The sequence below is a fragment of the Arabidopsis lyrata genome, assembly GCF_000004255.2.
Source record: "Arabidopsis lyrata subsp. lyrata unplaced genomic scaffold ARALYscaffold_3, whole genome shotgun sequence".
NCBI lineage: Eukaryota > Viridiplantae > Streptophyta > Magnoliopsida > Brassicales > Brassicaceae > Arabidopsis > Arabidopsis lyrata.
In genome coordinates, this window is record NW_003302553.1 from 668,351 (window position 1) to 694,111 (window position 25,761).

At 36.8% G+C, this 25,761-nt stretch overlaps 8 protein-coding genes and 1 pseudogene across 12 annotated transcripts; 7 read left to right on the forward strand and 2 right to left on the reverse strand.

Annotated features, from left to right (window-relative positions):
• The first annotated feature begins 2,287 nt into the window (after positions 1-2,287).
• On the forward strand, positions 2,288-4,013 carry LOC9320396 (40S ribosomal protein S7-2). Its single transcript, XM_021031488.1, has 5 exons — positions 2,288-2,395; positions 2,981-3,065; positions 3,169-3,242; positions 3,320-3,626; positions 3,711-4,013. The coding sequence occupies exons 2-5, from the start codon at positions 2,991-2,993 to the stop codon at positions 3,828-3,830; spliced, it is 576 nt and encodes a 191-aa protein (XP_020887147.1). The 5' UTR covers positions 2,288-2,395; positions 2,981-2,990; the 3' UTR covers positions 3,831-4,013.
• A 5-nt stretch (positions 4,014-4,018) lies between these two features.
• Positions 4,019-6,449, reverse strand: LOC9318306 (mannose-6-phosphate isomerase 1). Its single transcript, XM_021031487.1, has 5 exons — positions 5,936-6,449; positions 5,602-5,769; positions 4,935-5,144; positions 4,552-4,818; positions 4,019-4,460 (listed from the first exon to the last, which is right to left on the reverse strand). Exons 1-5 carry the CDS (start codon positions 6,272-6,274, stop codon positions 4,146-4,148), a joined length of 1,299 nt encoding a protein of 432 aa, XP_020887146.1. The 5' UTR covers positions 6,275-6,449; the 3' UTR covers positions 4,019-4,145.
• Positions 6,450-7,785: 1,336 nt separating this feature from the next.
• LOC9320397 (delta(7)-sterol-C5(6)-desaturase 1) lies at positions 7,786-9,954 on the forward strand. The gene is made up of 3 exons (XM_021031217.1): positions 7,786-8,314; positions 8,769-9,074; positions 9,417-9,954. Exons 1-3 carry the CDS (start codon positions 8,089-8,091, stop codon positions 9,728-9,730), a joined length of 846 nt encoding a protein of 281 aa, XP_020886876.1. The 5' UTR covers positions 7,786-8,088; the 3' UTR covers positions 9,731-9,954.
• Positions 9,955-10,703: 749 nt separating this feature from the next.
• LOC9318307 lies at positions 10,704-12,022 on the forward strand (annotated as a pseudogene).
• Positions 12,023-12,251: 229 nt separating this feature from the next.
• On the forward strand, positions 12,252-14,452 carry LOC9318308 (putative Delta(7)-sterol-C5(6)-desaturase 2). The gene is made up of 4 exons (XM_021031218.1): positions 12,252-12,586; positions 13,075-13,380; positions 13,466-13,514; positions 14,061-14,452. Exons 1-4 carry the CDS (start codon positions 12,361-12,363, stop codon positions 14,314-14,316), a joined length of 837 nt encoding a protein of 278 aa, XP_020886877.1. The 5' UTR covers positions 12,252-12,360; the 3' UTR covers positions 14,317-14,452.
• Positions 14,453-14,864: 412 nt separating this feature from the next.
• On the forward strand, positions 14,865-18,551 carry LOC9318309 (putative lipid phosphate phosphatase 3, chloroplastic). Of its 5 annotated transcripts, none has more exons than XM_021031215.1 (9): positions 14,865-15,067; positions 16,313-16,405; positions 16,810-17,031; positions 17,124-17,211; positions 17,304-17,413; positions 17,490-17,580; positions 17,661-17,849; positions 17,936-17,986; positions 18,078-18,551. In XM_021031215.1, the coding sequence occupies exons 3-9, from the start codon at positions 16,816-16,818 to the stop codon at positions 18,263-18,265; spliced, it is 933 nt and encodes a 310-aa protein (XP_020886874.1). In that variant the 5' UTR covers positions 14,865-15,067; positions 16,313-16,405; positions 16,810-16,815; the 3' UTR covers positions 18,266-18,551. The 5 variants fall into 5 exon arrangements, with proteins under 5 accessions (XP_020886874.1, XP_020886873.1, XP_020886875.1 ...); XM_021031216.1 differs by lacking the exon at positions 14,865-15,067 and adding an exon at positions 15,075-15,685; XM_021031212.1 differs by lacking the exon at positions 14,865-15,067 and adding an exon at positions 15,075-15,401.
• Positions 18,552-19,288: 737 nt separating this feature from the next.
• Positions 19,289-21,441, forward strand: LOC9318310 (stearoyl-[acyl-carrier-protein] 9-desaturase 2, chloroplastic). Its single transcript, XM_002882197.2, has 3 exons — positions 19,289-19,581; positions 20,103-20,616; positions 20,735-21,441. The coding sequence occupies exons 1-3, from the start codon at positions 19,430-19,432 to the stop codon at positions 21,308-21,310; spliced, it is 1,242 nt and encodes a 413-aa protein (XP_002882243.1). The 5' UTR covers positions 19,289-19,429; the 3' UTR covers positions 21,311-21,441.
• A 150-nt stretch (positions 21,442-21,591) lies between these two features.
• LOC9318311 (stearoyl-[acyl-carrier-protein] 9-desaturase 5, chloroplastic) lies at positions 21,592-24,347 on the forward strand. The gene is made up of 4 exons (XM_021031017.1): positions 21,592-21,874; positions 22,382-22,886; positions 23,305-23,745; positions 23,882-24,347. Exons 1-4 carry the CDS (start codon positions 21,753-21,755, stop codon positions 24,002-24,004), a joined length of 1,191 nt encoding a protein of 396 aa, XP_020886676.1. The 5' UTR covers positions 21,592-21,752; the 3' UTR covers positions 24,005-24,347.
• A 287-nt stretch (positions 24,348-24,634) lies between these two features.
• LOC110229897 lies at positions 24,635-25,504 on the reverse strand. The gene has a single exon (XM_021031018.1). It carries the CDS (start codon positions 25,323-25,325, stop codon positions 24,774-24,776), a length of 552 nt encoding a protein of 183 aa, XP_020886677.1. The 5' UTR covers positions 25,326-25,504; the 3' UTR covers positions 24,635-24,773.
• Between the last annotated feature and the right edge of the window lie 257 nt (positions 25,505-25,761).

The window sequence follows — 25,761 nt, forward strand, 5'->3', positions numbered from 1 at the left end:
AATTCCTGAATTTAACAGCAAAGTTTGTTATCCCTAATCTAAAGAGAGGAATACTTAAATTGTATTAACGACAAAAATTAGCCTCCTCTGAAGATTCATCCCTGAAATAAGTCATCTTTCTGACTTTGTGGCAACTGTGTTATCAAAAGTTGAGTGTTTCTTCTGAAAAAAGACATATTTGAAAATAATAAGAACATGTACCTCAACAAAATCGGGAGGTACCTCATCTTTTTACAACAAAAAGAAACATACCAAACCATCGATGATTACCTTCTCAAAAGTTGAAACCAAACTTTTTGATTATAAAAATTGATTAGTGGTGAAAATAGTGAAACCATAAATACAAAAAAAAAAAAAAATCAAATTTGTACATATAAACTATAAGATCACCTGTTTATTCATTGAATTAGGTTAAAATTTTCCATACACCAGTTGACATCGTCCCCTCCATACATCCACCCTACAATAAAAAGAAAAATTAAAATTAGGTAGAAGCAAAAAAAAGTTTGAAAAAAAAGAACAAAAAAAACAAGGGTTATTTATGATCTGAAATTGAATACCATGAGCAAGGTATTTATATTGAATAGGAGGCGGTGCATGATTTAGGGTTTCTAAATTTTTCGACGATAAATACAAAAAAAGAAAAGAAAATTTACATATTTTAATAAGCAAATCAATATCATAATAATAAATATTTGTAAAACTGCCATTTATTCATTGTTATCCATGTTTATTTAAAATAATATTTACTTTTTTCCGTAAAAATATGGAATAATAACAACTATTTTAGATTTACTACTATATCTGATACTATCTTATAAAATATATTAAAATTTAAGGGAAAATTCCTTTCTGTTTCAAAAATAAGGCGGAACAATAATATAATTTTTGATTTACAATAGATAGACATGCATGGCATCCATATGCGTCATGTCACGCTGATCCATATTTTTTTCCAAAACTCGATCTAATTGCTATTATGTGCAAAAATCACCGCCGTTCACGTTCATGTTCACGTTAGCACTCCATACCTTAATTCACATGTAAACCTCTTTGCCTATCTCTGACTTCAGCTCTCTCATCTTCGAGTCTCCCCAAGAAAGTTTTGACACCACACCAACATTTCATTCGTCAAAATTAAATCGAGTTTGCACAAGGTTACAACCGATTAATAGGTGGTCTTCTACCTTCTATTTACGATTTTATGCTATGAATATATGTTTTTGTCAGGGTTCAAGTCAATCTCCGGATTAGAGACTTATAATCATCCGACGAACAATACGATGGCGTGATAACCGTTTCTAAATTGGTGGGTTCTCTTTCATTGATCTACATATTATTTTTTTGTTCGTTTTTTTTTCCAAATATTTAGATTGAAACGACGACGAACACGACGATCATACCAAAAATTTCATCTATTCCGGTACGTTTGATCTTTATTTTAATTAGTTTAACAATTAATAGCCGTTTACGATTAATTTCGGATATCTAAATCTTATTAATTTGAGTAAGGTTAGAATAGTATTCTTTTCTGTTTATATTAATGCTCCGATTAATAATTTTCGGATATTTGACATTATCATCTTAAATATATCAATATTATAATAAATATTTTCCTTTTCCGATTTTTTTTTTTGGTATAATTCCTTTTCCGATAAATTATGAAACAGATCTGTTTACACAAAAGGTAAAAAAGAAAAAAAAAAAAAAAAAAAAAAAACCCATCAACCGTCTCCATTCACACGTTTCTTCATTATGATCACGAATTCACGTTCATGGAAGCTTCATCATACATTAACACAAATTATTTTTTCCTGGTTAATTCCGAAATTCAATTTAATTTTTCCAAAATTAATTAGATTTCATTAAGGGTACTTTTCATTGGTTAGAATTATAGGGTGCAGGATAGTATTGACGTCTTAAAGACATAACATGGTTAATTATCATGTTGTTATATATAGATATAGATGGTTATTGACTAAGAAAACCAACGGTCCGATGTGTTTTTTTGGTTTGGGTCAATATAATTAATTAAGTAATTACGTAAAATCATGGACTCAACAAGAGCCGAGAGTCCGACACGTCAGCAAAAACACTTATCAAATATTGTTATATATAGATATAGATGGTTATTGACTAAGAAAACCAACGGTCCGATGTGTTTTTTTGGTTTGGGTCAATATAATTCTATATTTATGGGCTAGCTCGAAAAAAGTAATATAAATTGGGCCGAGATAGGTTATAAACAGTGATTAGTAAATCCAGACCGTCCAAAATAGGGATCTCGAGAAAACCCTTAGTATATAAAGCTTTGCTTCACCGAAATTGTGTCGCCTCCTTGAACACGAAGCTCTGAAAGCCGTAAACTTGTAAGGTTCTTGGTCGTTCTTAACTGGTACGCTTCAAAAGCTTTCCTTTCTCTGTACTCTCGTTTCTGTGCAATCCACGAAATGGCTCTCGTTTTTGTACTCGAGCTTTTTTTTTTTTCTTCCGGAGAAAGATACTAGATTTAGTGATTATTAGGGGTTTAATTAGGATTACAGTTATGTGCTTTATTTTGTGATCAATGGACAAACAGAGGACTTCCTATAGGGTTATTAGCACTTTGTTACTTGGCTTTACTTATATGTATGTGATAAATGTCTCTCTAATTTGGGATTCTTAGATTATTTATGAAATTTTCAATGATTGAGAGTTGCGTGTAGCTCCATACTTTTGCTGCGTAATTTAGATTTTGAAGACTGAATATTTCTTTTTCAACAAAGATTTGAAATCATTTCGTGCCGAGAGATATCAGTATTTTGGTTTTTTTAGTTAAGAACTGTCCTAATTTCTTGAAAATTTTAATCAAATTGGTTTGATCATTATGTGGATATACATACTATTTGCTAGCTTTGAATTTCATTAGTCATATGTAAGTTGCCTTTTTCACCTAAAATTTTTTGACAGATTTTTGTGTCTTTTCTTGTATCTGTTGTAGATCTGTCAAGATGTATTCTGGTCAGAACAAGATCCACAAGGATAAGGGTGTGGAACCAACAGAGTTTGAAGAGCAAGTTACTCAGGTTATTGTCGCTACTGTCTTTTTGTCTTCGACCTACGAGTGTTACTCATTTTGTTTTTTTTGTTGCTCATCGATTAGAATGTTGATTTCTTTTTTACTTACAGGCTCTTTTTGACTTGGAGAACACCAACCAGGAGTTGAAAAGCGAGTTGAAAGATCTCTACATTAACCAAGCAGTGTATGTACTTGTTTTCTCCGTTGGAATGATTTTAATTTTGGTTTCCATACTAATTGTCCGTTTATTTCTTTGTACAGTCATATGGATATTTCTAGCAACCGCAAAGCTGTTGTCATCTACGTTCCATTCAGACTGAGGAAAGCTTTCCGCAAGATTCATCTCCGCCTTGTCAGAGAGCTTGAGAAGAAGTTCAGTGGAAAAGATGTTATCTTTGTTGCTACCAGAAGGATCATGCGTCCCCCTAAGAAAGGCTCTGCTGTTCAGAGACCACGCAACAGAACTCTTACTTCTGTCCATGAAGCCATGCTAGAGGATGTCGCTTACCCTGCTGAGATTGTAGGAAAGCGAACCAGATACCGTCTTGATGGCACCAAGATCACGAAGGTAAAACGTTTACTAATTCATTAATCTTCGTCCTGTGCTTTAAACTGTTCTATAACATGTCTCGTTCCTTTTAACTTTGGGCAGGTCTATTTGGACACTAAGCAGAAGAACGACACTGAGTACAAGCTTGAGACAATGATGGGTGTGTACAGGAAACTTACAGGGAGAGATGTAGTTTTCGAGTACCCAGTCATAGAAGCTTGAAGAGACGAATGTTTGTTTTATTCTTTTTTGTCGGATAGAGAGAGCTTTTGATTCTGTTTGGGAGTATAACTCTTTGAAAAGGATTTTCTTGTTTCATCAACTTCTTAATCTTCTTCAAAGTTCTGTGATTTCTGTCTAACAACACCCTTCTTTTTTCCTACTAGCATTTCATAGTTTCAGAAACAAAATTTCAAAAAATTTCCACATTGAGTTTGTTATTTCAGAGAACAAAAGTGATTTGACACTTCGATTATTCAAATTCATACAATAACTGAAAGAAAAACAAACATGTGTTGTGTACTGTGTGTAGTTTGGCTATAGAGGATACAAAAACCTACTGTTGATTCCTGCTCTGTACAACTTCAAGTCAGATGATGACCTCAAGTGAATCTCGGTATCTGCAGGCACAAATAAAACATCTCCCATTGAAATCCCATCTGCTGATGCTTCTGTAGACATTCTTCCTTCACCTTGGAGTACAAGCAGAAGAGAAGGGCCTGGAACAGAGGGAAACACTGTCGAGGCAGCACTGGGAAGATCACACAGATCAACTTCAAACTCTTCGAAAGGCGGGAGGTATCTTGTGATGTATGGTCGAATCCTTGATCCCTTTAGGATTTCCGGATATCCCTGAAACTCAGAAATAAGACCTCAGTAACCAATCTGTGAACTTTCTTTGTGCGTCTTGAAATATACTTTTGAGTTGGGTTGAAAGCTTTACCAGTTTATATGAGAGCATGGAACAAAGTGTTTGAATATCCAACGGCTTGGAAGTGAGGCCAGCTCGTACTACATTGTCTGAAGTCGCCATGACCTCAAGGCATTCACCGAATAAGTATGCGTGGGGCTCGTTAGCACCGAGGTACAAGGCTTCGCCAGGATTGAGCTTCACATAGTTGAAGAAGAATGCAGATATGACTCCAATATCATTTGGATATTGCTTCTCTAGCTTCAAAACCAGCCTTTCCTTGTCTGTCAGTTGACGTTCCTGCATATATTGAGAAGGTTTCAGCAGTGGCATTCACAAGGCAATTAAGAGAAGGAATCATCAGAAAAAACAATCGAGCAAAGTAGACGGGGTAACAGGGAAGTTAGATGGCTGACCTGACTATCCATATGCAGACGGCGTTTTAGTTTGGATACTATTTTCTTTGTTGTATCGGGATCTGCAGACATTAACAGGGTGAAGATTGTTCGGACAACAGATTTCACTTTTTCCTCATCATGTTCACTGATGCAGAAAACTTGGTTTGCTTCTTCACTCCCAACAAGTTCCTCAATCTCCGGAATAGCTTGAATGACACTCTTAAGCTCCTGCAACATTATTACAAGAAGAAACTTAAATCCTTCAATTCTGAAAGATAAGCTAACAATCCTAAAGTTTTGAAAACTGAATAACATGTAGCAGAGATTTCATAGAGCTGCTCTCCAAAATTAAGTTGTTTCCAAAGTTTTGGTAATGTGTTCATATATGAAATATATCCAGAGGAAAAAAATAGGAAAGAACGAATCATGTGCAACAACATGAACCAACAGAAATACTTGTTCAGCGTATCCAATCTCAAACCTTAGACTCAAAGTTTAGAGCAATAGAGGAGACACTACAGCCATCAACTCATCATGGAATTTAGAGTAATAGACCAAACAACATGTGTTACACCTGTCGAAATTGGGAAACTAAGTGGGCCATTGCATAGGTTCATCTCTTATGTACAGAAAACAAAATAATTAAGAAATGATTAAGTACAGTGATAACATAGCAATGTGATACCTGAAGAGGTATAAAGCCACACAGAGCCTCGAATTGAGTATAGGCCAAAGCCATCTCTGGTTTGTGATTGTCATCTTTATAAAGATTAGGATGAGCTTTGTGCATTTTCTTTGCTAATTTCTTGTCCGGATGTGCTTGAATCGACAAGGGCCTTGCCACGGACAACACCTACCAACATTTTATATAATATAAATCACATTTCTGCAACTTCCAACATAAAAGAACTAACAGTGCATATTCAACTCCATATCAGACGAAATGAGCAAAATCAATTTAGAAAATCATAAAATGCAGAGACTTTGTGGGAAATTGACCAATGTGGCAATGTCTATACCTTGAACAGAAATGGGAGATCGCAACCCCATTTCTCCAAAACCCTATCTCCAAGAGATTTAGGGTTTTCGGTGATCCACGATCTAAGGGTCACGCCATTGCTTCCATCAGCATCCTCCAAGTAACTCGGACCGGACTCGTGAGTCCCCATCCAAAGCTCGGCGTAAGGTCGTGTAGGATCGATCTGGTCATCCGAGTTAGCCGCATAAACCCTGTAAACGAGTGAATCCGATCCAATTTTGCCCCAATCGTAATCCTTAACAGAGCATCTCAATCGACGAAGCCGTCGTCGATCTGCTTCACAACCGCCATTAGCCTTAACGACAGTAGCGATCTCCATTACACAAAAACTCACGATTACGAATCTAAATCCGTGTCTCGGAGGGAAATAAATATCTCAAGTAGAATAAGCTATGCGCCCATGTCAATTGGAAGACTCAAAGCTTTTCTCTTTACCCCGAATCGTGGAAATTTTTATGTCTTTATAAACAGAGGAAGGTATGATTGCAATATCAAAAGTGTGGGGTTCAAAAGTATGAATAAAATAGAAATATGGGGTTGAGATGTTTAATTTAAGAAAGTGCAAAAGTGACAGATGTTTAAAGAAATCACGTGTTTTGCCGACGGTATTAACGTCCGTCCGTTGGTTGTGGGCCGTTTGCTAGCTGTCCACGTGGACTCTAACGATGACTCACTCTCACGTCTTAAAATTATTTTGTAGTTTTATTCAAAATAAACCGACAAAATGTACCAAAATAAAATGTTCAAAACGTTTTCATTTGTTTTACGATAATTCCAAATTTACTCTTTTATGATTTTAACAAATAGAACAGATCTAATATTGACAAAGGAGAAAATAAATAGCCGATGCGTTGAGTAGAATAAAAAGTTTGTTAGTTTTTCTATTCAGACCAATAAATTCTTCATTTTTCTGTTGTAGTAAACCTATATTGGTCCAGTTGGTAAAGGACTCACGGCTGTGAGTTTCCTCTCCTGGGTTCGATTCGGGTTGGCCACCTAGCCGCTCTATTAACGATAGGGTAAAGCGTACCCGGATGCAAGGCCTCGTGAATTAGTCTTTGGGCTTAGAAAGCCTTTTGGATCCCACGGTTATCAAAAAAAAAAAACATTAACTAAATAACAGAATTGGAATGTTCAAATCATTTAGATTTTATTTAAAAAAAATTTGAATTGCGTGATAAAATAATTTAAATTTATTCATATTATTTAAATTAAAAAGATATAAAATATTAAATTTATCAATCAGTTTAATAATCTTAATTTGTATTTTAAAATACAGTTTATGGTTTGGGTTTTACATTCTGGGCCTTATGTTATTAGCCCATTAAAATATTATGGGTCCAACGCCGTTTGATTCGTTCTGACGGCGCGTGACTGTCGTCTCGTCCCACGTGCGGGCACGTCATCTTATATACTACAAGTACAACTGTACGAGAGGACCAACAAGCAGCATCTTTTCTATCTCCCGTCGGAATCTAAAATCAACTCATACTTCTTTCTCTTATTTTGTCAACTCCCCCTTAACTTTTAGCTTTTTACAAATTTCACCCCTAAATAATTTTATGACACACCCATACCCATCTTTTCTTCTACAATCTCCCACAGAATCACATACTTACTCATACGCACAATGATCTTCTCTTTGTCATACTCTCTGCTAAACTCTCAAAAATTTGATGAGAGACAATTCATGAATTCATTGTTGTTTTTTATTTATTTTTTTTGTCGACAAAAATTTATGATTGATTCGAATAGTAAAAAAGTCTAGAAACATGCCAAAGAGTCTGTTGTCAAAATGTGTTTTGGTACTATTATGTTGAATATTTCCCACCTTTCATTCTTCATTCATAAACTTGGTGACGTGGGTTTATTTCCAATATACAAGTATAAGGTTCAATTTGTAAATATAACAAAATATTGGGAAAAAACAAAACAGTGGGCCAAGAATTACAAAATTACCATGAACATGAGAGAGTGAGAGAAGATCAACCAATCAATCATAAATCTATGTGTGTACCACATGCATTACTACTGTTGACTCGTTCCGATTTAGTGAAAAAGGGTAAAGTATAAATCAAGCCGGCGAATCTTCTTTCGTTTTCCGGCACCGATCGCGGTGGATCTCCGATTTAAATGGCGGCGGACAATGCGTATCTGATGCAGTTTGTCGACGAAACCTCCTTTTACAACCGAATCGTTTTGAGTCATCTTTTGCCGGCGAATCTGTGGGAACCCTTACCTCATTTTCTCCAGACATGGCTCCGAAATTACCTCGCCGGAACCCTACTCTACTTCATCTCCGGCTTCCTCTGGTGCTTCTACATCTATTACCTCAAAATCAACGTTTACCTTCCCAAAGGTCTCGACTTTCAATTATGTTTTCACTAATGCTTAAGAGTTTGATATGTTATCGATTTCCAATTTAAGGAAAGGGGTTTCTTTGTGTACTGTACTGTAATTTGGATGTGATGTTGGATAAAATTTGATGTGGATGGTTCATGTTGCATTTATTGATTATTTATGAGGTAAGCAAGCATGATTACAAAATTCTCCATCTAAGGGATTGATTGAACAGTCGGTTGCTGATATAAATAAGTTCTTGTGCAACCAATGAAAAGTCATAGATCTTTGAAGTTGAATTTTCCACTGTATGTATACTTGGCATTTAACTCAACTTAAATTGGTAGTGATTGTCTACGTTCAATCTTGACTTCATTCGATATTTAAAACACATTCTTTTCTGCTTCTCTGAAACTTTGCCTGGAAAAGGATATATCATATTTGAAATCTTTTTTTGATCTGTTTTGCTTCAGATGCCATTCCTACAATAAAGGCTATGCGTTTGCAAATGTTTGTGGCAATGAAGGCTATGCCTTGGTATACTCTTCTTCCAACTGTCTCCGAGAGTATGATTGAACGCGGTTGGACCAAATGTTTCGCCAGCATAGGCGAATTCGGCTGGATCCTCTATTTTGTTTACATCGCCATCTATCTTGTTTTCGTTGAGTTTGGTATTTATTGGATGCACAGAGAGCTTCATGACATTAAGCCTCTCTATAAGTATCTCCATGCGACCCATCATATCTACAACAAGCAAAATACACTCTCTCCATTTGCCGGTAAGTGTTTTCAGTTTGTAATTGTTTAGTCATGTAAAAGATTGGTAGCACTCAATTTCTCACCGGAAAAGACTTTGTCAGCAGCTGCTTATAATCCAAATCACATTTTGCATTCCTTATCCATAAGTAACCAGAAAGGCTATAATTATATAGATATCAGCTGCATTACTGTACATATGTCAGAGACTTATGCATTAACCATAGTTTAGTTCTTTGTTTCTCTTCTGGTCTCGGACTTGATTGGAAACCACGAGAAGTTCTTTTTATCTACTTGCCTGGAGTGTATCTTGGTTATCCAAGAATGTTGCATCTAATATGACTTCCTTACGTTTTGGTTTACAGGGCTTGCATTTCACCCAGTTGACGGGATACTTCAGGCTGTACCGCATGTGATAGCGCTGTTTATAGTGCCAATTCATTTCACAACCCATATAGGTCTTTTGTTCATGGAAGCGATATGGACAGCGAACATCCATGACTGCATCCACGGCAACATCTGGCCTGTAATGGGTGCAGGATACCATACGATACACCACACAACATACAAGCATAACTATGGTCATTATACCATATGGATGGATTGGATGTTCGGCTCCCTTAAGGATCCTCTTTTAGAAGAAGATGGCAACAAAGATAGCTCCAAGAAAGCTGAGTGAGAATGCCCACTTGTTTTTTTTTTTTATATTGCCGTCTTTTGTTCTGCTTGCTTGTTGTGGTCCTTTCTTGTTCGTTTTCTTCTTCATGTGTCTCTCACAACCTTTCCAATTAGTTTGTTACAAACATTTGCTGTGTAGTTTAAAACATGTAAATGTTTGATTTTTGCAAGACTCCATTTTTGTTAAGGTAAACCTTGAAACAAAGATTTTGACTTTTCTGTCAATCTTGCGCCACCAGTTGTGTGGATTTGTGGGGGCATTGCGAATAATATATCTTCGTCAAATATCAAAATTCGGCCTGGCCCAATATATAGCTGGGCCAGTAGACCCGCTATTGATGAGTAACTTGTCCTTTTCTTGTTGAACAAGTCAACAAGCAAAACACACTCTCTCCATTTGCCGGTATGTCAAGCTATGTTCTCAATCTAACTTCAAGAATGTTGTATCAATAGTGACTTCTTTACTTAAAACGTTTTTTCGGTTTTCCAGGGCTCACATTCCATCCGCTGGGCGGGATACTTCAGGCTGTACCGCATATGATAGAGCTGTGTATAGTGCTGATTCATCTCATAACACATCTGAGTCTTTAGTTTTTTGGAAGGGATATGGACAGCAAGCATCCGTGGTAAAATTTGGCCTATAATGGTGCAGGATACCATACACCATACGACATACAAGCATAACTATGGTCATTATACCATATGGATGGATTGGATGTTTGGCTCCCTTAGGGCTCTTTTAGCAGAAGAAGAAAGAACAGTGAGAATATTCCATGCTCACATTGTTCTCCTGACTCTTAACATTTTCTAATCACTTTGTTATTCCATGCTCACATTGTTCTCCTGACTCTTAACCTTTTCTAATCACTTTGTTGGAATTAAGTAAAAAAGCAAATCATTTTAATACTGTAAGTTTGTTTTATCTGAAAAGGTTGTAGCTATAAATCACTCTCTCTACCACAACCATTTTCAGTAACGCTTAAGCACAGTTTAACTTTTCTCGGCGGTTTCATGGCGGCGACTAGTGCAGATTATAATCAGTTCGTCAATGAGACCTCTTTTTACAACCGTATGGTTCTGAGTCACCTTTTGCCGGCGAGTCTATGGGAACCTTTACCACATTTCCTTCAGACATGGCTCAGGAACTACCTCGCCGTAAACATACTCTAATTCACCTCCGGCTTCCTCTGGTGCTTCTACATCTATTACCTTAAACCCAACGTTTACGTCCCCAAAGGTGCTTTTCTTGTTTTTCTTTCAATTTACGATATTCTGTTTTTTAAAAGCACGTAAATTTAGTTATTTCTCAACTTTGAATCTATTCTAACGATTTGGCTAATTTACATTTTTAAGTTGAATTTTTGATCTCTGGATGAGGTTTGAACTCAAAATGTACGTTGAAATTGAAAAATTGTGCTTTCAAGTTCTGTTTCTTGTGGGGTTTCTTCTATTTTGTGTTCAGATTCTATCCCTACAAGAAAGGCAATGATTCTGCAAATATCTGTGGCAATGAAGGCTATGCCTTAGCACAGTCTTCTTCCAGCTGTATCTGAGTATATGATCGAGCATGGTTGGACCCAATGTTACTCTACAATTGACCATTTCAACTGGTTCCACTGTATCCTCTACATAACTCTCTATCTTGCTTTAGTTGAGTTTGGGGTTTATTGGATTCACAAAGAGCTTCATGACAATAAATTTCTCTATAAGCATCTCCATGCGACCCGTCACATCTACAACAAGCAAAACACAATCTCTCCATTTGCTGGTATGTCAAGTTATGTTCTCAATCTATATTTAAGATTATGCTGAGTATCAATAGTGACTTGTTTACTTAAAACGTTTTTTCGGTTTTCCAGGGTTCGCATTCCATCCGTTGGACGGGATAATTCAGTCTTTACCGCATGTGATAGCGCTGTTTATAGTGCCGATTCATCTCATAACACATCTGTGCCTTTTGTCTTCGGAAGGGATATGGACAGCAAACATCCATGACTGCATCCACGGCAACATCTGGCCAGTAATGGGTGCAGGATACCATACGATACACCACACCACATACAAGCATAACTATGGCCACAAAACCATATTGATGGATTGGATGTTTGGCTCTCTTAAGGCTTCTTTAGCAGAAGAAGACAGTTTCAAGGAGAAAGCAAAGTGAGAATGTTCAATGCTCAGTTGCTCACATCACATGTCTCTTCTTCATATGTTGTTCTTCTCGTGACTCATCTTAAACCTTTGTAATCACCTTGTTGGAAATAAATAAATATATGTTGGAATCACTCTTAAACCTCTTTCTTGTTCAACAAGTCACCTGGGTGTGATCATATCGCATACTTGAGAGTTGAGGCTAATGATAGTAAAACGCAATTTAACCCGCTTAAAGTTTAATCGTATTCAAAGGATTGGCCACATAGACTTGAAATAATCCATCACAAACCCTCCATACCAAAAATTCCTTAAAAAATAGCAAATCATTTAAATATTGTAAGTTTGCTTCATTTAAATATTGTAAGTTTGCTTCATTCGAAATTTTAGCTACAGATCTCAAAGCTCCTCCTGTTGGCTATCTCTCTCTCTCTCTCTCTCTCTATAAGCACAGTTTGACTTTTCTCGGCGGTTTCATGCATGGCGGCGACTAGTGCAGATTATAATCAGTTCGTCAGTGAGACCTCTTTTTACAACCGAATGGTTCTGAGTCACCTTTTGCCGGCGAATCTATGGGAACCTTTACCACATTTCCTTCAGACATGGCTCCGGAACTACCTCGCCGGAAACATACTCTACTTCATCTCCGGCTTTCTTTGGTGCTTCTACATCTATTACCTTAAACTCAACGTTTACGTCCCAAAAGGTTACTTTTTTCAATTTCGATGTTCTGTTTTTAAGCCTTCTTTTGTTTATTCCTTCGATTGTATCGCCTGGTGGTTTCTGTTATACGTTTCAATTTGACGAACGTTACCCTCTCTTATTTTTTTCCCTTACAGTTACTTTCAGTTCTTGTCTTCTACTTCTCATTTAATTAGTCTTGAAGTTTAATAATCCAAGCAAGTAAATTTAGTTATTTCTTAACTTTGAATCTAACTTACATTTTTTTAAGTTGAATTTTCGATATCTCGATAAAAGTTGAGCTCAAATCTGATTATGTTAGATACTTCATGAATCATGAGGTACTGAACATTTTAATGAAAGATTGTTGTGCTCAATTGTGGTTAGTAGAAGTTTTAACCCATAGGAACATAAGTGTTTTATTCATGTTAAGCTAATATTCAGTACCTTGAAATTGAATAATTGGGGTTCTTAGTTCTGATTCTGGTGGGATTTCATCTATTTTGTGTTCAGATTCCATTCCTACAAGAAAGGCTATGCTTTTGCAAATATACATGGCAATGAAGGCTATGCCTTGGTACACTCTTCTTCCAGCTGTCTCTGAGTACATGATCGAGCATGGTTGGACCAAATGTTACTCTACACTTGACCATTTCAACTGGTTCGTCTGTTTGCTCTACATAGCTCTCTATCTTGTTTTGGTTGAGTTTATGATTTATTGGGTTCACAAAGAGCTTCATGACTTTAATTTTCTCTATAAGCATCTCCATGCGACCCACCATATGTACAACAAACAAAACACACTCTCCCCATTTGCCGGTATGTCAAGTTATGTTCTCAATCTAAATTCAAGAATGTTGTATCAATGCTGACTCCTTCACTTAACGTATTTCGGCTTTTCTAGGGCTCGCATTTCACCCGTTGGACGGGATACTTCAGGCTGTACCGCACGTGATAGCGCCAGTGCCGGTCCAAACATTTTAAGTGCCCTAAGCGAAAAAAATAAAAAATTATTTTTGATTTAAGTGTTCTAAGCGAAAAATATATTTTCGAGTTTGACTATTAATTATGAGATATTAGCAGTATAAATAAACCACTAAGCTACATATTTAATCACTATAAACTTAATTTAGATGATATGTATTAGTGTTTTCCTGGATTATACAAATAATTATAACGATTTATATTGAAGCTACCATTGTTTACACACTAGATAAATTAATTCATACACATATTTAAACAAAAATAAATGATGGACCTATATGACCACTTTTATATATGCATGACTGAAACTCAAAAACAGAAAATGACAAAAACATTTACATTTTTTTTTTTTTTTTTTTGGACAAATTACATTAAAAAGTAATAAACAAGAACAGATAATGAGATGAAAGACCTATATTAATATAATGTAATCAAGTCACGTGTGAACATTTTCTAATATTCAAGCCAGGGCCGTAAGCGGTCGCTTATGTTGCGTACCCTCAAGGCCGGCACTGGATAGCGCTGTTTATAGTGCCGATTCATCATATAACACATTTGAGTCTTTTGTTTTTTGAAGGGATATGGACAGCAAGCATCCATGATTGCATCCATGGTAACATTTGGCCTATAATGGGAGCAGGATACCATACCATACACCATACGACATACAAGCATAACTATGGTCATTATACCATATGGATGGATTGGATGTTTGGCTCTCTTAGGGTTCCTTTAGCAGAAGAAGACAGTTTCAAGGAGAAAGCAAAGTGAGAATGTTCAATGCTCACATTTCTCTTCTTAATATGTTGTTCTTCTCGTGACTCTTAAAACATTTCTTATCACTTTGTTGGAATTCAAAACATGACTGCATAATTTGATGCAAAGTTCCTGACTTCTAGTTTTAAAATCTCTAATGATTATTAACCTTGTATAACTGCAGGATGAAGTTTCATATTTGGTTTTTATAGATTTAAAATCTGAAGGGTTTAATAGGTCAGATGCGGTGTCAATTTAACCACATTTTTTTCTAACCATCACCCAAAAAACTAGCCAAAGTTTTACCACAGTAATCTTTGAATATTCCAAAATAGTAAAATAATTATACTTATATGGTTGGTGAGGTTGCTCAAGATATGATGACATGTAAGAGGCAAAGTTTCCTTTTTTGACGGTTAAGAATTTGAAAATCAACAAAAACAAACAAAAAAAAGGATCAAAATAACAATCAAAGTTTGAAAACATAACAAAATTAAGAAAATTAAAGACCTAAAAAATTGCATAATATCACCCAAACAAGTTTTTCTCTAGTATTTATCACCATCGCATCGATACGCGTTACCTCTCTCTCTATCATCCGCCATGAAAGTATAATACACATTTTCGTTAACCCTCTTTTTTTTTTTTTTGTTTGCGAAGTATTCATAAGGCGATTCGATCAAAGTCAGGGATATTTCTTCATCTAGCTACATAAAAAGTTTCCTTTTTGCCTTTTATCTCACACGAGGAAATCGACTCGAGCCTGGTAAAAAATCTTCTTTTGCATATCCATGGGGGCATAAAGGTCGTTACTTTTTACATGGGTTTTTTGTAGATATATCAAAGCATTTATATTGGCCACTCCCACTTGTTGTGGTGATTAGATTGTCCCTAGAGTCACTGTTTTGGTCTACTTATCGCTCTTTCAATTACTGTAATGTTGAATTGGGGTTTCATCTACTAAATAAGATGAAGTTTCTTGTCTCTTTCTGTCTCCCTATTTCTTAATTGCTCCTCTTCAGCTAACTTTGGGGCTTTTAAGTGATACAATGGCTCGCTTCAGTTTTCCTTGTTTTCCAAATTTTGGGGGTTTTAATCAGGTTTGTTGATTCTTGTCAATGATTTTGGAAAACATTTAAATTTTGTGGGTTTTACTTGAATCTCTACTTTAGATTTGATGTGTTCCTACAAGGTTGTGTTTGGTTTTATCCAGTTCCAAGTAATTACGTGAAGTTTGCCTTTTTTTGGATCTCATTGTAGATGGTTAGGTCTGCAATAGTCTCAATTAAACCTTCTTGTTTGCATATTATCAGTTCAGTGACTCTTGGTTCCAGATTCGTTTTGGTGGTCATAATCTAGTTATTCATGGTTTGGTTCTAAGCGAGTAAGAATCTCTTTCAAATCTTCGATGTTCTTCTCTCTTGTGGTTGTGTGGTTTGGGTTCTAAGGTGATATCTTTGGGTTTGAATCTTATAAACTTTTTGTTTCCAGCTTGATTGATTGAGCAGGGGAATAGTTATTATATTAGGTGGTTGATATAGAAGAAAGGGCTTTTCAGATCTTAACTAAACCAAATACATAGATTTAGCTTACCAATGTTTGACCTAACCCCATCTCACCGGAATATAGGATTTTATATGATCATGAAACAGAAAATGAGCGGGAATTGTAGAATCTATAGTTTGTTAGAATCATTCTCTGTGGGCTTGTTTAGTTGCATCCATACGTTATTAGATTGGCTTGATTTAAGACAAATATCATGTCTTTAGCATTACATGGAGCCGCAGTTCTATACCAAACCAATCAAAACTTGTGCTATTCAATCTAAATTGCCTCTTCAATCAAGTCTTCCCCCATAAGCATGTTCAATCGAGTAAAAGTGCATGTGCTTAGGACATTTTAGGACTGGTTCTTTCTTCCTTAATCTTGATTCTTTGACTATTATGTGGTGGTATTCTTCGTCTTTCCCTATTAAACTTATTGACTGTAAGAGAGTGTGATTTCATCTTAGGCTGTGACAAATCGGGGGCCTGAGATTTCAGAAACTGCTGATAATTGGGTCTCACCATCTGACATTCCACTCATAGAACCTAATAGTAAAGAGGTACCCTTAATTGTTTTTGTCTTTTCGCCAACTATATCTTGGCGAGTCTAGTCTATATCAAAACTCTAATTGGATCTCCCCATTAGACATCAAGTTTCCATATATTTCTTGTTTCCACATCATTTTGGTCGTTATTGATGAGTTAAATTTATGATAGCACTGTGATGCATCAGGTATATTTTTGTAGAGAACTCAATATTATACTACGAATAACTTTTCTAATGAGTCCATGTAACTATTTTGACCCACAACAATGGTCTCTTGCCGATTCTTTGCTTTTCACACACTACAAGTACTTTCTTGCTTAGATTGTTGGCTTTTCCATCATTGTGGCCACACCACATCGAAATGTAAAGATAGAAAGGAAAATTATTTGATCATGTGTATTTTATGTCTATAAGCAGCACAGGATGAGAGAGGCACAGCTAGGCGGTCACACTGTGAGGTCCCATGGAATGACTGTTGCAAGGACTCACATGCATGATTGGATCATTCTCGTGTTACTTATTATTCTTGAGTGCGTACTCCTTATAATCCACCCGTTTTATCGCTTTGTTGGGAAAGATATGATGACTGATCTCAGTTACCCGTTAAAGAGTAACACCGTACCAATTTGGTCTGTCCCGGTAAGCTTCCATTAAGTCAACTTCTAAGTTCTAACATTGGCCTCAGTCGTTTTTCACAATATAAATAACATTTCTTTTCTTCGGAATGACAGGTGTATGCGATGCTGTTGCCTTTGGTAATTTTCATCTTTATCTACTTCCGTCGAAGAGATGTTTATGATCTTCATCACGCGGTGCTAGGTCAGAATATCTGAAGGAGAGTACTATTTGCTTCAATATGGCCTCTTTCGCATATATAATCAACATTAAAGTTGGCCTTTCTCTATGTGCAGGTCTCTTATACTCTGTTCTGGTGACAGCAGTACTTACCGATGCAATAAAGAATGCAGTTGGTCGACCACGTCCTGACTTCTTCTGGCGTTGTTTTCCAGATGGCAAAGCTGTAAATATTTCAATGAGTTTTACTTATTTCGTTTTAAACCTTGTTCTGTCTCTTGAATCTTGATTTTGCATCTCAGCTTTATGATAGCCTTGGAGATGTTATATGCCATGGTGATAAAAGCGTCATAAGGGAAGGGCACAAAAGCTTCCCAAGCGGACACACCTCTTGTAAGACCAAGTTACTGGTTTATAATTCAGAACTAGAAAGATGCAAAAGAGTAAACTGTGGGGTTGAATTGTTTTTGCAGGGTCTTTTGCGGGTCTGGGATTTCTTTCGCTTTACTTATCGGGAAAGATTCAAGCATTTGATGGTAAAGGCCACGTTGCAAAGCTATGCATAGTCATACTCCCTTTGCTATTTGCAGCTCTTGTGGGTATTTCCCGTGTTGATGACTATTGGCATCATTGGCAAGACGTCTTTGCAGGAGGCTTGCTAGGTTTGTTTTCTCTCTCTACTCAAAAAGGTCAAAATATTTTCCCTTTAAACATCATTCAAAATTTATACCATTGTCTGAAATCGCAGGTCTTGTGATCTGTTATCTCCAATTTTTCCCGCCACCATATCACACCGAAGGTGAAAACGAACTGCGGATTCCATTTACGGTTTGCTGAAAAGAAGTATCTTTTATATGAATTGATCGACAAGGGGTTTGATATTTTTTTAGGTTGGGGACCATATGCTTACTTCCAAGTGTTGGAGGCGGCGAGAGCGCAAGGAACCGCGAATGGAGCAGTGCAGCAGCCACCCCAAGTTGATAACGGTGAAGAAGAAGACGGTGGGTTTATGGGTTTACATTTGGTGGATAATCCGACTGTGAGGAGAGAAGAAGATGTAGAAACTGGTAGAGGCTGAGATGAAGAAACTTTGAAGCTGGTTTGGTTACTTCTTAGGACACTTTCTCTTGTTCTTCTTGATTCTTTGTTTGACTACTTTAGTAGATTTCTATAAGATAACTTAGTAACAACTACAATCGTTTGGTTTTGGTTTTGGTTTTGGTTTAAATGGATGACCGGTATTTATGGGTCCGGTATTGATATCCGTTAAAGTTTATGCTTTTTAAGTTTTAACTAGTCAACTGGATAAATGTAGCTTTATTATTTTTTCAATATTTTAAGAATTGAAATTGGATTTGAACTTACTCATAGAAAACTTAAACACAAGAAAATTAATATCTAAACTATCCTTGTGTTATTCTAAAACAAAGATTACATCTTTTACATCGATAATCAATGTGTATATTCGTATTCAAATAGTGTGAACTTTTTTGTGTGCGTTATTTATTTATTCATACACTTGCGGACTTTACCTTACACAAAATTGTGAAATTTATTTATTGTTTACTACGAGTTTGTACTTACTGTTGTTGTTGGGTCACAATCAATACACGAAGAAATATATATTTTTTATTAACTGCAAAACACAAAAGGATTTTAAAAAAATATTATTTTCTATTTGTTTCTGTATGGGTGTTGAATACTTCCAAATTCCAACTCTCTAATTAAGTACTACATTTATGTTTCGTGTTATTTTCTAATATTGCAAGTTTTGTAACGTCTGATTTTCATAGCTATTAGTTTACATATTCAACTTCGTGGAAAGCAAACACGACACGAGAGTAAGCCAACTTTCTTGATCAAGCCGATTTGTTTTTTGTTTTTTTTTTTTTTAACAAACGCCATGCGTTACCAAACTTTATTATGTACCAAAAATGATTCGTTAAGAATATAAAAACCTAAACATATCATCAATTTTTCCAAAATAATAAAAATAAACATACCATCAATGTGATGATTTGTTTATTGTAAAACCAAATAATTGTCATATGTCACACAAGTGCATAGTTGTATAATATCAATATGTAAATATTAATCATATAAGAATAAATAATAAGAGCTGGCTAGGGGGTGACATGTTTAACACTCCATCTATTTGTCAACTCACTATATACATATACTCCTCTCTCTCTCCTCATAACACATAGGCACAAGGGCAAGGAGAAGAGAGAGAGACAGATAAATGACGATGGCTCTTCTCTTCAACTCGACGATGACGGTGGCTATGAAGCAGAATCCCGCAGTCACGGTATCTTTTCCGCCGCCTGCTTGCTTGGGATATAGTTATTCTCCTCCTCGTCGTCTTCGAGTTTCGTGTGTTGCCACAAACCCTAGGTGAGTATATTTTTAGATCTTCAATTCTTTTCGTTGATCAAATTTTAGTTTTTTTTGTGCTTCATAATGGTTAATTTCGTACGTGTATATGTTTAACTCATTGGATTTCCCTTTTCCAAAATGGGATGAAAGTGTTAGATGATCATTTTATATATAAGTATTTGTCTAATTGGCAAATTCTGTCAAACCGAATCGAAACGGTACAAAACTGATCAAAAAGGTAATGATTGTTTTTGTTCTATGTATATATTAGAGAAAATGGCACTGAATAGTGAAAGTGAACAATATTGAACTTGAAAATACTTCAAATCAATAAAATTGATTGTGCGTTGTAACAAAACTCCTACAATCATTTGCATTAAAACACACAAAATCGCATGAATTGTTAGGTAAACTCATTGTATTGTTAATAACTTTTAAACTTTTAAATACTTGCAAATTAAAACACGTTCTGTAAATTACAATAAGACACGAACCTGGTGATCAAAATAACAATTTTCTTAACAATGAATATGTTATAGCAAGACGAGTGAAGAAACAGACAAGAAAAAGTTTCGACCCATCAAAGAAGTATCAAACCAAGTGACACACACAATAACACAAGAGAAGCTCGAAATCTTCAAATCAATGGAGAGTTGGGCCCAAGAAAACTTATTATCTTACCTCAAACCCGTCGAAGCTTCATGGCAACCACAAGACTTTCTGCCGGAAACCAACGACGAAGACCGATTCTACGAGCAAGTGAAAGACCTAAGAAATCGAACAAGAGAGATCCCTGACGATTACTTTGTAGTTCTTGTCGGAGATATGATCACCGAAGAAGCATTACCGACTTATCAAACGACTTTGAACACTCTCGACGGCGCCAAAGACGAGACCGGTGGGAGTCTAACACCGTGGGCGGTTTGGGTTAGAGCGTGGACGGCGGAGGAAAATCGACACGGCGATTTGTTGAATAAGTATCTTTACTTATCGGGTCGTGTTGATATGCGACATGTTGAAAAGACTATTCAATATCTTATCGGATCCGGCATGGTACGTTACGTTCTTTTGGTATAGTCAAATTGTTGCATTCTCATAAATATATGTGTGCTCAAAATGCAAATTATAATTATTTTAGGACCAAATTGATAATTTGATAATTGTTTTTCAGGACTCCAAATTTGAGAACAATCCCTACAATGGCTTCATCTACACTTCTTTTCAAGAGAGAGCCACTTTTATCTCCCACGGCAACACGGCGAAGCTAGCCACGACCTACGGCGACACAACTCTCGCCAAAATCTGCGGAACAATCGCGGCGGACGAGAAGCAGCACGAGACGGCGTACACACGAATCGTCGAGAAGCTATTCGAAATCGATCCCGACGGTACCGTACAAGCTCTAGCGAGTATGATGAAGAAGCGAATCACGATGCCGGCTCATCTGATGCACGACGGTCGCGACGACGATCTGTTCGATCATTACGCCGCCGTGGCGCAGAGAATCGGAGTTTATACAGCGACGGATTACGCCGGGATTTTGGAGTTTTTGTTGCGACGGTGGGAGGTGGAGAAGTTAGGGATGGGTTTGTCCGGTGAAGGAAGGAGAGCACAGGATTATCTGTGTACCTTGCCGCAGAGGATCAGGAGGTTAGAGGAAAGAGCTAACGATAGAGTCAAACTTGGGTCAAAGTCAAAACCTTCTGTTTCCTTCAGCTGGATTTACGGGAGAGAAGTTGAACTATAAAACGACAAAGTTTGTTGCGTTTTTACTGTATTAGACTCAAACGTTAATGCGAGAGCTTATGGGCCTTTTAGTCATGTAATGAAGAAAGTAATTAATAATAAAACGCTAAAAGAAGTAGCGTTTCAATGAAACAGTGGGTTATATATTACCATACGGCCCATGGCCCATGGAAAATAAGCAAAGAAAATATCTGAAAGGAGTGGCATAGACGTAATTAAAAGAGTAGCTGAGGGATATTCTAGAGAACAAAAAAGGTTAGTATATATGAATAATGTCCCTGAGCTCGATCATCACGCCCAAAGCTTCTGCTTCACATTGTCTCTTTTCACAGTCTCAGAGCATAGAAATAATCGAAAGTTTTTCTTTTTAAAATCTGGGATTTGCTTTTTTTTTTGTTCATTGATCATCTTCGATTGATTTGAGTTTGTTGGAGAAGAGAAAAATGGCGATGGCTATGGATCGGATCGTCTTCTCCCCTTCATCTTACGTCTATCGTCCTTGTCAAGTTAGGGGATCCAGATCTTCCAGAGTTTCCATGGCTTCTACGATTCGCTCTGCTACTACGTGAGTTTTAATCTCTTCATTTCGAATTCGTGGGCTTTCTTCGTTTAATGCTTTGAATTTGTCTTGATCTGGAGTTTGCTTTGAGTATCGATGATAAACCTCTGGCTTTGGTTGATCCAGTTTCTTCTTTTCATCAATTTGGTTCCCAATGCACTCTCACTATGTGTAATTACGAGATACCTTAGTTTCTGCTTCGTTTAGATCAAAGAATCTTACTTTTTTCTCTGTCTCTTCAATTTTTTTTTGATCTGAAAATCTATCCTTACATGCAAAGGACAATCTTTGCTAATCTCTTCTTCTTTCCCAAACGCATGCATGAATTGTTTTGTGTTTTTGAATTTCCTTTTACTTGGTTGTTGACCCATAAGACAACTATGCTAAATAATTTCTTATTCATTTATTCTCTTGTTTGTTTATTATGTTAAGAAAGCTTATTGGTGTTGTTCAGGATTGTTGTGTAGTAGCTGCTTAGGTAATTTCTAAAGCTTTATTTGGTTTTGATTACAGAGAGGTTACGAATGGAAGGAAACTGTATATCCCTCCTAGAGAGGTGCATGTCCAAGTGAAACATTCAATGCCGCCACAAAAGTTGGAGATCTTCAAGTCTTTAGAAGGATGGGCTGATGAAACCCTGTTGACTTATTTAAAACCTGTAGAGAAATCGTGGCAGCCTACCGATTTTCTTCCCGAACCTGAGTCAGAAGGATTTTATGACCAAGTCAAGGAGTTAAGGGAAAGGTGTAAGGAACTTCCTGATGACTATTTTGTGGTGCTTGTTGGGGATATGATCACTGAAGAAGCACTTCCTACTTACCAGACGATGTTGAACACATTGGATGGTGTTAGGGATGAGACAGGAGCAAGTCCTACGCCATGGGCTATTTGGACCAGGGCTTGGACTGCTGAGGAGAATAGACATGGGGATCTTCTTAACAAGTATCTTTATTTGTCTGGTCGAGTAGACATGAGGCAGATTGAAAAGACAATTCAGTACCTGATTGGGTCTGGAATGGTAAGCTCTGCTAACTTTCTTTTTTGCTTTCACCCCTAATCCCCTGAAGTTGCATTTACTCTTTAGTAAAAAGTGACTGGGGTCGGAATACAACCGTTGCCTGCTTATTTAAATTGACTGTAAATTCAATAGGTAGGGGAACAGAAGAGGAATAAGTTGGAACCATTTTTCAATTTTTACTTACTTTTGTAAATTATCTTGTCATTTCTTAGTAAGGCTTGAATTGACTTCACAATGAGAATTTGCATATCTTCATGCTAACAACATACGCATAGTTTATGTTTCAAGTTCTGAAGATAGAACTGAAGTGATCCTCCTGCTTAGCTGCCACCTTAAACACTTTACGGTTTTTCATTGTGTATAGTTTTGTATTCCTAATATTCAATATATGATTGATCGATCTGTTTTATGTTCTTAGGATCCAAAAACTGAAAATAATCCTTACTTGGGTTTCATCTACACATCCTTTCAAGAAAGAGCGACCTTCATCTCCCATGGAAACACTGCCAGACTGGCGAAAGATCGTGGAGATTTGAAACTTGCGCAGATATGTGGCACCATTGCTGCTGATGAGAGGCGTCATGAGACTGCTTACACCAAGATTGTGGAGAAGCTATTTGAAATTGACCCTGATGGCACGATCTTGGGCTTGGCTGATATGATGAAGAAAAAGATCTCAATGCCTGCACATTTAATGTATGATGGCCAAGATGATAACCTGTTTGAGCACTTCTCAACCGTTGCCCAGAGGCTCGGTGTCTACACCGCCAAGGACTATGCTGATATTCTGGAGTTTCTTGTTGAACGGTGGAATGTGGAGACTTTGTCAGGCCTTTCTAGTGAAGGACACAGGGCCCAGGTAAATTACCTCCATGAAACCTCCAAGTTTATGAATAGTTATTGGTCATGAACACTATATTAGATACTATTTTGTGTATTTGAAGATCTGATCGGAACCTAAACTTGAATTCTGACTCGATCATTTCCTTTGATAGGACTTTGTCTGCGGACTTCCTGCAAGAATCCGCAAAATTGAAGAGAGAGCTCAAGGAAGAGCCAAAGAAGCAGCCAAAAACATACCATTCAGCTGGATATTTGGTCGAAATATTAGGGCTTAAGAAGTTTACTACACAATTCTCCTCTTTCGAACTATCCCAAGTAAGCCATAAAGGTCTTCACCAACCATCTCACCAATGAAGGACCAATTTTAAGACCACGAAAGTTCATTGAATATGTTTTGTACTTTTGTTTTTTACATGGAACATTGTAGATAAAGTTATGTGGTTAGGTTATGTTTCTTGGTTGAATCAGTCAAGACCAAAGAAAATTGAGTGTTATTAGTGATGTTGTATGGTTACCAATAACAAGACTTAAGAGTTTGCTTTACCTTTTTGATTTTCTTTTTGTTGTATCAGTCTAAATAATGTTCTCTCTTAAGTAAAAAGTGGTTTGTAACTCAACCCATTTTCTCTCTTGGTTGTTTAGGCATTTGTAAAACGCTCCTTCCGTTTCTTAATTTCAGATGTTTTGATAAAATTAAACCAAAAACAAAGCAAAATCTGGATAAAAAATTTCAATATGTAAATAAACCTTCTTGAACTGGTATCAATGGATTATTGTTCTGTCTTGCTCGCTCAAAGTTCCGATTTCTCCTTTTGATTATCCTAAAAAAAATCCGATTTCATAGTTCTAGACTTCTAGTTGGGTACACATAGTTCCATGAATAAAGTTTACTCTTGCAAGACACATATTCAAAATCATCAACAATGTAATCAACCAATTAAGTTCTTCAATACATATAAACCAAACCCTGAAAAACAGATCAAACTAACATTTGATACAAACTCTCTTCTCTCAAACAAAATCATTACAAGAAATCACTTTTCTTCAAACCTGGAACGCCCATGGCGAATTCTTGAGAGTGTCTTCACTCTGAACCTTAGCAGTCCTCTTCATAGCAACTCCATCACCATCGACATAAGCATAGTACTTTAAGAAGAAGGCAAGAACAAGAACGATCCACTCAAGGAAAAAGATCACAACACAGAGCCCACCAGCTAGTTTCAAGATCATAGACGCTTCTTTCTCACGGACATAAGAGTTAAGGCTCTCGAGGAAATTCGAAGTGTTGGTGAAGATGAGAACAGAGACTGAGCCTTGGAAAATGGCGGTAAGGACAGTTGCGATCATATGAGCTGCGTACCACCGGTTCTTACCATAAGATGCGGCTGCACAGCCAGAGACGGCGGCTACGATCGTGGTGGCGTGAAGGAGGATGAGGAAGAAACCGCAGAGCGAAGGGATTAGACGGAGAGAGAGTGTGAGGAAGATGCAGCTGGAGGATGCACCGAGGAGGACGTAGTTTGAGAAGAGGAAGAGTTTATGGGTGTAGTAATGAGATTCTTGAATCGAGTCTTGTGGTTGAGGAATTAAACCCATGATGTTGGATTTTTCTGATTCGGGTTGCAGAAAAAGTTGGATTTTGAGATCGATAAGAAGAAGAAGAAGAAGAAGGTAGCTTGTGAATTGTGATTGTGGTGAGTTAATAATCTGGGTTTATGTAGAGAGAGATTTAAACGGTCGGATTTTCCAAATATGACCGTTGAGGATTTACAGAAGTGAAAGGACAAATCACGGACAGAGTGATAGTTGGTGTTGTGTAACGGCTAGTGTTTTGCTTTTCCTTTGTTCAGAGCAAGACTGGTAGGCCCAATGGGCCGAGTTGGGTTCTTGTTCGGCCGAGACAAGGATATTTTTATCCTGAACTCGGATATGTTATTAGGAACCAAACATAGGTTTATGTGGTGTGTGTTTGGTCCGCTAAATTGAACCGACTCAATCCAACCGAACCAAATAATTGATTTTAAAAAAAAGG

Coding starts and splice junctions, on each gene's coding strand:
- LOC9320396 (XM_021031488.1), top strand. CDS start 2,991: ATGTATTCTGGTCAGAACAAGATCCACAAGGATAAGGGTGTGGAACCA. Junction 3,243..3,319: donor CTCTACATTAACCAAGCAGT/GTATGTACTTGT, acceptor TTCTTTGTACAG/TCATATGGATATTTCTAGCA. Junction 3,627..3,710: donor ATGGCACCAAGATCACGAAG/GTAAAACGTTTA, acceptor AACTTTGGGCAG/GTCTATTTGGACACTAAGCA.
- LOC9318306 (XM_021031487.1), bottom strand. CDS start 6,274: ATGGAGATCGCTACTGTCGTTAAGGCTAATGGCGGTTGTGAAGCAGAT. Junction 5,770..5,935: donor ATCTCCCATTTCTGTTCAAG/GTATAGACATTG, acceptor AAATGTTGGTAG/GTGTTGTCCGTGGCAAGGCC. Junction 4,461..4,551: donor CCATGCTCTCATATAAACTG/GTAAAGCTTTCA, acceptor TCTGAGTTTCAG/GGATATCCGGAAATCCTAAA.
- LOC9320397 (XM_021031217.1), top strand. CDS start 8,089: ATGGCGGCGGACAATGCGTATCTGATGCAGTTTGTCGACGAAACCTCC. Junction 8,315..8,768: donor CAACGTTTACCTTCCCAAAG/GTCTCGACTTTC, acceptor GTTTTGCTTCAG/ATGCCATTCCTACAATAAAG. Junction 9,075..9,416: donor TACACTCTCTCCATTTGCCG/GTAAGTGTTTTC, acceptor TTTGGTTTACAG/GGCTTGCATTTCACCCAGTT.
- LOC9318308 (XM_021031218.1), top strand. CDS start 12,361: ATGGCGGCGACTAGTGCAGATTATAATCAGTTCGTCAGTGAGACCTCT. Junction 12,587..13,074: donor CAACGTTTACGTCCCAAAAG/GTTACTTTTTTC, acceptor TTTTGTGTTCAG/ATTCCATTCCTACAAGAAAG. Junction 13,381..13,465: donor CACACTCTCCCCATTTGCCG/GTATGTCAAGTT, acceptor CGGCTTTTCTAG/GGCTCGCATTTCACCCGTTG.
- LOC9318309 (XM_021031212.1), top strand. CDS start 15,351: ATGGCTCGCTTCAGTTTTCCTTGTTTTCCAAATTTTGGGGGTTTTAAT. Junction 17,414..17,489: donor GTTTTCCAGATGGCAAAGCT/GTAAATATTTCA, acceptor TTTGCATCTCAG/CTTTATGATAGCCTTGGAGA. Junction 17,850..17,935: donor CTTTGCAGGAGGCTTGCTAG/GTTTGTTTTCTC, acceptor CTGAAATCGCAG/GTCTTGTGATCTGTTATCTC.
- LOC9318310 (XM_002882197.2), top strand. CDS start 19,430: ATGACGATGGCTCTTCTCTTCAACTCGACGATGACGGTGGCTATGAAG. Junction 19,582..20,102: donor TGTGTTGCCACAAACCCTAG/GTGAGTATATTT, acceptor AATATGTTATAG/CAAGACGAGTGAAGAAACAG. Junction 20,617..20,734: donor ATCTTATCGGATCCGGCATG/GTACGTTACGTT, acceptor ATTGTTTTTCAG/GACTCCAAATTTGAGAACAA.
- LOC9318311 (XM_021031017.1), top strand. CDS start 21,753: ATGGCGATGGCTATGGATCGGATCGTCTTCTCCCCTTCATCTTACGTC. Junction 22,887..23,304: donor ACCTGATTGGGTCTGGAATG/GTAAGCTCTGCT, acceptor TTATGTTCTTAG/GATCCAAAAACTGAAAATAA. Junction 23,746..23,881: donor GTGAAGGACACAGGGCCCAG/GTAAATTACCTC, acceptor TTCCTTTGATAG/GACTTTGTCTGCGGACTTCC.
- LOC110229897 (XM_021031018.1), bottom strand. CDS start 25,325: ATGGGTTTAATTCCTCAACCACAAGACTCGATTCAAGAATCTCATTAC.